The sequence below is a fragment of the Lepidochelys kempii genome, chromosome 9, assembly GCF_965140285.1.
Source record: "Lepidochelys kempii isolate rLepKem1 chromosome 9, rLepKem1.hap1, whole genome shotgun sequence".
In the NCBI taxonomy this organism is placed as follows: Eukaryota; Metazoa; Chordata; order Testudines; family Cheloniidae; genus Lepidochelys; species Lepidochelys kempii.
This window is the reverse complement of record NC_136388.1, coordinates 40176812-40185541: the sequence shown is the minus strand read 5'-3', so window position 1 is coordinate 40185541 and position 8730 is coordinate 40176812. Positions and strand designations below refer to the sequence as shown.

The window sequence follows — 8730 nt, the reverse complement described above, 5'->3', positions numbered from 1 at the left end:
CATCTTCTGTGTCTTTACTGTCCATTTGTATGTGTGGGTGTTTTTGGCTTCTTAGATTGTAAGCCTTGATCTCATCACTATAAATGGGCTGTGCTTGTTTCCCTATAAAGTTTCCTGGAAGGGGACAAAAGCCTGTTTTTGCAGTGTGATGACAGGAAGACGTACTTCACATTCATTAATCTGCTATAGGGCTTCTCTTCCTGGAGAGACATCACAACCTACCTGCAAACTCAGGTCTCCTGCAGGTAGCCTGAACTTCTCTGAAGATGGCACCATGGCCAGGGGTTGAATAAGAGCAGGAGAGGCTATACCAAATGAGTGGAAGGCAAAAGGCTGCACTGCATGGAAAATCAGACACTGAAATCAATATGCTTTTAAAATATTTTATTACTTTAAAATATTAAAACTGTTTTTTTTTACATAATCAAATCTGCTTTTTGATATGTGCTGTTGTAATACCTCCATGATTATTAACCTGACACTTTCCTTCCCCGACACAATGGGAGAATGGTAATTGAACATTCCTCTACTGGAAGTCCAAATCCAAGCTGTATCATTAAGCCAGTTATTGACAGAGTGTAAGGGGAGATTTGCTATGGATTTGTTTCAGTTCTGCTCCCAGTGGACATTAGTATATGTGTGTCTCTCTCTCACACACACACACACACACACCTTTTGCATTGACAAAAGAAGATTCAAGCATGGGTCACGGTACAAAAGGGTTTTGAAAGATAACATCTGAAATATAACAGTTGTGTGTTGGCACAGTCATTAAAAGGAATGACTGTGGGTCATTCAATGGGGCTAAAGGACAAGACACAGATTTTCTGAAGTGCTTACCTGAGATGTCCTTCAGTTCTGCACAAAGTCTTCCTGTCACTCTGCACCATTCTAAAAGTTATTGTCTTTGCCTTGCATATGTCAGACTGCCCAGCACAACTACATGTTGGCATTTCGGTGGTTTCTTATTTCCTCTCCTTACTTCTCCTCCCCATATCCTCAAACAATAAGATTTACATAGCATCATAGGTATACACACCATTTTAAAGGGGTCCTGTGATTCTTCCAATTTAAACTGGTTAAAAACACAAGAGTATCGCAGGAGACATGGTGGGATGGGCTATAGGAAAGGAAGGGTATTCTGTAGCAGGGCTGCCCAGAGGATTCAGGGGGCCTGGGGCAAAGCAATTTCAGGGGCCCCTTCCCTGTCTCAGACCTCAAGATATTCTCGTGGGGACCCCAGTGGGCCTTGGGTCCTGGGGCAAATTGTCCCACTTGCCGCCCCGGTGAACGATGGGAGGAACAGTCATTGCTTTTTGAGAAGTATGATTTGCCATAGATCATACATCAGATGGGAGAAGTTTTTTTTGTTACATTCTTTCAAATTTGTATGATATTTTGGGGAACATTGATTGCAAGGTTTCATGGAAAGTTTCTGCTTTGAAGAGCGAGGCTGACTGGGGCACACAACTGGAAGATTTTTTTCAAGAACAAAGAGCAGCAATGGAAGAAGGCATTAAGATAAGAGCAGGAGAGGATAGAACAAAGGAATAGTTAGGCAAAAGGCTTGAGTAAAGCAAAAAGTGAGTGGACTAGGAAAAAATGAGGGAAGAGATATAACATGTTTTGTAATTCGCAGCCTCCCCCTCTGCAAGACCTATTGCAATATAGTATAGAACTGATCTCGGTGCTGACAAGCCCACAGTGACTAGGACGTGTCAGCAGCAGGGCATTGGCACTGCTAAGATAGAAGAGTCCATCTCCTTTTTTACCTACCCCACTGTCATAGAAACACCACACAGAAGCAGCAGCGTAAGTGTTACAGAAACAAACTTCAACTCGGAATGTATTGCTTTTGTTAAGTATATCTAATAGTTAATGAAAGGAGACACTGGTTTCATTTTGGACAGTAGACTTTATTAGAAATTTTCTCCTCATTCATCAGTAAATTCACATTAAAATATGCTGAAGGCAGTTAAGTCTCAACAATCGACATCCTGCCATTACAACAACTTCCAGTTTAAAAACTAGATAACTGATCAGACAGATAACTTGAAACATAAGAAATGCAAACAGAAAGCAGCATCTTTAAGAACGGGTTGAGCCTGAAAAATGAATACAGCTTTTTTTGGGGGAGAGGGGGGAATAAATCAGTCCTTCCAAGATGGAAACAGTTAAATGAGGACTCCACAGATGTTAAACAGATAAATAAACAATATATCACACATACATTAAAAAGAGAGCAGAAGTATTTAGAGTTGGTATAACAAAAATAATAATTTTGTTCAAATAAAAAAGTGACAGGCTTCTTAAAATGTGAATATCCTAAAATCTCAAGATAGTGAACAGCTTTGTTGTTATAAACTATGCAGAACTTTGGAGGAATGAGATTTGGTCTTGAAAACACTGGACTGCATTGACTTTATTACCATATCCAATTTAGTTGATATTCCACTCTTCAGGAACAATTTTTCTTATGTATCATTAAATCCAGCACTGATGTTCTATGTAATGACTTACTTCATATATTTTAAACATGATAGGTCCTCTAACACATTAAGGGCTAAGTATTCAAGACTCCAGATAAACTGTGATTACTCAGCATCTCTGCACATCAAATTTTAAGATTTAGACATTATTGTTAACTTAATAGTGTTATTTCTTTCACTAGTAACCACATTATTCAAAGGATGCTCTTGTGCATAAGGATAACTCTTGGGGGCCAGATTTTCAGCTGGTGTCTACTGGAAGTCAGCGGAGCTAAGCCAATAAGTGCCAGCTAATGATCTGAGTGGGAGAATTCAATCTTGGATACTGTCCTAGAGGCAACAGATAATTTGTGACTCTAGGTCAAATTCATATTTTTGCATTCTTTAGTATGCAAATTGTTCTGCTTCAGATGATTCAGAAAAAATATATATATTAAAAATTAAATAACACTCGTGTCCACCACAAAGATTTCTATTTTGATGTAAACAATAATTTCTGCCATTTGCATTGATTTAGTCCAATGTGAGGCCAGAAAAAGGGTTCTAAGACTTCTTATTGATACTGTAAATAATTTTTCAGAGACTGGGGCAAAGGTAGAGATTCTATGTCATGCAGGCGATCTCTGCCAAGAGCAAAGCGAATTGATCTTCGGCACAAGTCCATTAAAGGCAGGGGTTCCGCTGAAAAATGGAAGAAAAAAATATAGAATTAGTGTTTTGAAATCTACATTTTATTAATTATTAAAGAAGAAAATGGACATCAACATTTTCAAGAGCAAAAAAAGATGATGCTTGGCAAAGGATAACAGTTTGTGGTAAAATTTTCAAACTTGAAAAAATATATACAAGTGACACTGATTTATGAAGCAGCAGAGTCAACATTTTATCACATTACATATATAGTAAAACAAGCATAATGTTTCAGCTCAGTATTTGACTCTATAAAATATGAGCTAGTAATCCAGCACTACCCCAGTATTGCTAAAGTTATAGCAATAGTGGGGGGTTAGTTTTGTTACACAAGTGTTCAGGATGTCCAATAATAATGCAAGATCTTATAACCTGTTAACACCACAACTTTCTGTACAATTACACTAATAACTCCTGACCTTTAAATATCAACTCCCTTCCTGTTTTAGGGATGATAAGGGATCTCTTAAGGCTAAAAGCACTTCTCAGCAAACCTAGCTTGGCCCTACAGGTCATGCCTAGCCTTCCTTTCTAGGGGTTACCAAAAGTAGAAACAGGAAATTTCATTATTTTTATTTATTATTTTTCCCCACAAATAAAGAAGTTTCTTTCAGTTGACAGGTTCTTATGCCTGTCTGGCAGGTTCTGATTTTACTTTTCTAAATCTGAATTATATGCTTATGGAAAGTGCTAGATTGACACTTTGGCAACACTGAAAACTGAAAATCCAAGAGCAATGATATCCAAGCTCCTCCATCAGCACACTTTATCCTGACCTACAAGAATCACATGGATATGCAAGTACATAATACAGCCTCTATATCCATTCAAACCATTAACACTTCTGCCTTCACTGAAACATGGATACCTATTGTGATGGTAGCCCTCCTGATGAGTATATTGATCTGATAGGAACTGGATTAAGACCACCAATGAATTTCACAGAGGCCACCAAATCTCTGCCAAGAGTTATGACTACACAACGACTATAGCAACTGCCCTGAATGGATTTAGATGCTTGAAAACACATTCCTAAATTCTTAAAACTACATGAAATTCTTCAATACTATTGAACAGAAACAGCAACTACAGCCTTTTAAAACCACATCTGCTTGGAAACTGAAACGCTTCCAGAGGAACAAAGTGAGTTATAGTAGAACTCGGGAATGTTCGTATAATTCTGAAATGTTCATAACTCTGAACGAAACGCTATGGCTGTTCTTTCAAAAGTTTACAACTTAACATTGACTTAAAACAGCTTTGAAACTTTACTACCAAGAAGAAAAATGCTTTTTTTCTTTTAGTAGTTTACATTTAACACAGTACTGTACTTGCTTTGGGAGGGGGGGGGTTGTCTGGTCTCTGCTGCTGTCTGATTGTGTGCTTCAGGTTCCAAATGAGGTGCGTGATTGACTGGTCAGTTCATAACTCTGATGATTCTACTGTACCTTCTCTAGAAAGGTGACTTGTGACATCATTCAGCCTACAAGCATTTGTGACTGTACAATGTCAATTTCTGTTTATAAGGTTTTTATGTTTGTTTTACATGCGTAATATATTATTTAAACTAGTGTTTTTCAACCTTTTTGATACCAGTGAGCAGTTTGCTGCCTTCCTAAACTGTGTCAGGGAGATCTGAGGGACTGGGGCCAGCCCACGGAGTGGTCATTGAGAAACACTGATTTAAACCATTGAACTGCAGCATGGTTTACAAAAGTTACCTACGTTCAGAAAAATCAATTACAAAGCAAAAGATACACAAGTTTTAAGAATTAGTGAAGCTCCATTGATATCATGGAGTTTCACTCATTTAGACCAGCAGAGAATATGGCCCACAAAGTCCAATGATTAATCCAATCTCTTTGTCTAGTGTGTCCAGTGGTGAAACTTTTTGAAACAAACATTCTCTGGTTTCAGAGTAATAGCCGTGTTAGTCTGTATTCGCAAAAAGAAAAGGAGTACTTGTGGCACCTGAGAGACTAACCAATTTATTTGAGCATGAGCTTTCGTGAGCTACAGCTCCTAAGGACAGTGGGGTGGGAGGAGGTATTGTTTCATGATCTCTGTGTGTATATAATGTCTGCTGCAGTTTCCACTGTATGCATCCGATGAAGTGAACTGTAGCTCACGAAAGCTCATGCTCAAATAAATTAGTTAGTCTCTAAGGTGCCACAAGTACTCCTTTTCTTTTTGCAAACATTCTCTGGAAACACTGTTCAAAAGATTTTAAAGTTTTTTCATCCCTACCATCACCTCGACCATATTGGATAGGTTATGGCTGATGGCTATTATAGGAAACACACACACCCCAATTCAGCAATGCAGCTAAAACTTCTGCAAATCTGTGATATCTCAAGTTTCTTTTACATAGAACTAGGAACATAAATCCTAGGAGATGGAGCTGTTTAATTCATTAACAAGGTTTAGTGATTATGAAATGGGGGAACATAGATAGCTCGCAGATTCCGGGACTTGAGGAATAATACAGTAGACACTCCAGATACTCCATCCTGAACTGAAGTAGTTTGCTGTTGATCTTCCAGGCATCTTTTATTTCATTTAAAAAAATGAAAATGACTGAAGCTCAAAGATGTTACAAGCTCTTGAGTGACCACAGGGCACTAAGACTTTACTATTTTTACAGCCAAAATTTGCAAATAAATGTAAGTAATTAACCAGTCATGGAGTTAATCCAGAACTTTAAAATCTTATAGTTAAACATAAAAGGCATAAAATATTTCTCCAGCTTCACATGCTAAATATGGGGGCAGGTGACCAAAGCCCACAGGTAAGTCAAAAACATGGAGACCTTGGAGATGGGTCGGAATCTGCGGGGAGCATGGACTGTTATAGACTAAATAAAGGAAAGACAAGACAGAACCGGGGTGGGGGGGGGGGGGAGAAGGGAGGAGAGGAATCAAATCAGTATCTTAGATGTCTGTATACTAATGTGAAAAGTATGGGGAATAAGCAGGAAGAACTCAAAATGCTAGTAAACAACTATGACATAGTTGGCATCATGGACACTTGGTGGGATAATACACATGACTGGAATATTGGTACAGAAGGATAAAGCTTGCTCAGGAAGGACAGGCAGGGAAAAAAGGGAGGAGGTGTTGCCTTATATATTAAAAATGTATACACTTGGACTGAGGTTGAGATAGAAACAAGAGACAGACTTGTTGAAAGTCTCTGGGTAAGGATAAAAGGGCTAAAAAAATCAAGGGTGATGTCATGGTAGAGACCATGCTACAGACCACCAAACCAGGAAGAACCAGGTGGATGAGGCTTTTTTTTAAAACTAACAGAATCATCCAAAGCACAGGACTTGATGGTAATGGGGGGGAGGGGGACGACTTCAACTACCCAGACATCTCTTGGGAAAACAACACAGCAGGGCACAGATTATCCAACAAGTTCTTGGAATGTATTGGAGACAATTTTTTATTTCAGAGGTGGAGAAGGCTACGGGGGGGGGGGGAAGAGGATGTTCTAGATTTGATTTTGACAAATAGGGAAGAACTGGCTGAGAATTTGAAAGTGGAAGGAAACTTGCGTGAAAGTGATCATGAAATGGTAGCGTTCATGATTCTCAGGAACGGTAGGAGGGAGAACAGCACAACAGAGGCAATGGATTTCAAGAAGGCAGACTTTAGCAAACTCAGGGAGTTGGTAGGTAAAATCCCACGGGACGCAAGTCTAAGGGGAAAAACAATTGCAGACGGCAGTTTTCAAAGAGGCATTATTAAGGACACAAGAGCAAACTATCCCACTGTGTAGGAAAGACAGGAAGTATGGCAAGAGACCATCCTGGCTTAACCAGGTGTGCATTACAAAGGATGAATATAAACAAACACCACAAGTATGTAGGGACAATATTAGAAAAGCCAAGGCACAAAACGAGATCAAACTACCTAGGGACATAAAAGGAAACAAGAAAACATTCTACAGATATATTAGAAGCAAGAGAAAGACCAAGGACGGAGTAGGCCTGTTACTCAATGAGAGGGAAAAGACAATAACAGAAAATGTGGAAATGGCAGAGGTGCTTAATGACTTTTTGTTTCGGCTTTCACCAAGAAGATTGGTGGTGATTGGACGTTTAACATAGTGAATGCCAGTGAAAATGAGGTAAGATCAGAGTCTAAAATAGGGAAAGAACAAGTCAAAAATTACTTAGACAAGTCAGATGTCTTCAAATCACCACGGCCTGATGAAATGCATCCTAGAATATTCAAGGAGCTGACTGAACCATTAGCAATTATCTTTGAAAAGTCATGGAAGACAGGAGACATTCCAGAAGACTGGAAAAGGGCAAATATAGTGCCCATCTAAAAAAAGAGGAATAAGGACAACCCAGGGAATTGTAGACCAGTGAGCTTAACTTCTGTACCCGGAAAGATAATGGAGAAAATAATTAAGCAATCAATTTGCAAATGCCTAGAAAATAATAAGGTGATAAATAACAGTCAGCATGGATTTGTCAAGAACAAATCATGTCAAACCAACCTGATAGCTTTCTTTGACAGGGTAACAAGCCTTGTGGAAAGGGGAGAAGTGGTAGATGTGGCATATCTTGACTTTAGTAACGCTTTTGATACGGTCTCGCATGACCTTCTCGTAAACAAACTAGGGAAATACAACCTAGATGGCGCTACTATAAGATGGGTGCATAACTGGTTGGAAAATTGTTTCCAGAGAGTAGTTATCAGTGGTTCAGAGTCATACTGGAAGGGCATAATGAGTGGGATCCCGCAGGGATCGGCTCTGGGTCTGGTTCTGTTCAATATCTTTATCAGTGATTTAGATAATGGCATAGAGAGTACATTTACAAAGTTTGCAGATGATACCAAGGTGGGAGGGGTTGCAAGTGCTTTGGAGGATATGATTATAATTCAAAATGATCTGGACAAACTGGAGAAATGGTCTGAACTAAATAGAATGAAATTCAATAAGGACAAATGCAAAGTACTCCACTTAGGAAGGAACAATCAGTTGCACACACACAAAATGGGAAATGACTACCTACGAGGGAGTACTGTGGAAAAAGGATCTGGGGGTCATAGTGGATCACAAGCTAAATACGAGTCAACAGTATAACACTGTTGCAAACAAAGCCACACATCATTCTGGGATGTATTAGCAGGAGTACTGTAAGCAAGACATGAGAAGTAATTCTTCCACTCTACTCTGCGCTGATTAGGCCTCAACTGGAGTACTGTGTCCAGTTCTGGGTGCCACATTTCTGGAAAGATGTGGCCAAATTGGAGAAAGTCAAGAGAAGAGCAACAAAAATGATTAAAGGTCTAGAAAACATGACCTATGAGGGAAGACTGAAAAAAAATTGGGTTTGTTTAGTTTGGAGAAAAAAAAGAGAGAGGGGACAAGATAACAGTTTTCAAACACATAAAAGGTTGTTATAAAGAAGGAGAAAAACTGTTCTTCTGAACCTCTGAGGATAGGACAAGAAGCAATGGGCTTAAATTGCAGCAAGGGAGGTTTAGGCTGTACGTTAGGAAAAACTTCCTAACTGGCAGAGTGGTTAAGCACT

The 8730-nt window shown here is 39.1% G+C and overlaps 1 protein-coding gene across 4 annotated transcripts in view; it reads right to left on the bottom strand.

Annotated features, from left to right (window-relative positions):
- Positions 1 to 1909: 1909 nt before the first annotated feature.
- SPSB4 (splA/ryanodine receptor domain and SOCS box containing 4) overlaps positions 1910 to 8730 on the bottom strand; it is a 320168-nt gene continuing 313347 nt past the window's right edge. For all 4 annotated transcript variants that reach the window (XM_073359973.2, XM_073359974.2, XM_073359970.2 and 1 more), the window contains exon 3: positions 1910 to 3170. In XM_073359973.2, the coding sequence (XP_073216074.1) occupies positions 3043 to 3170 (128 nt within the window). In that variant the 3' untranslated portion in view covers positions 1910 to 3042. The remainder of the gene's footprint in view (positions 3171 to 8730) is intronic.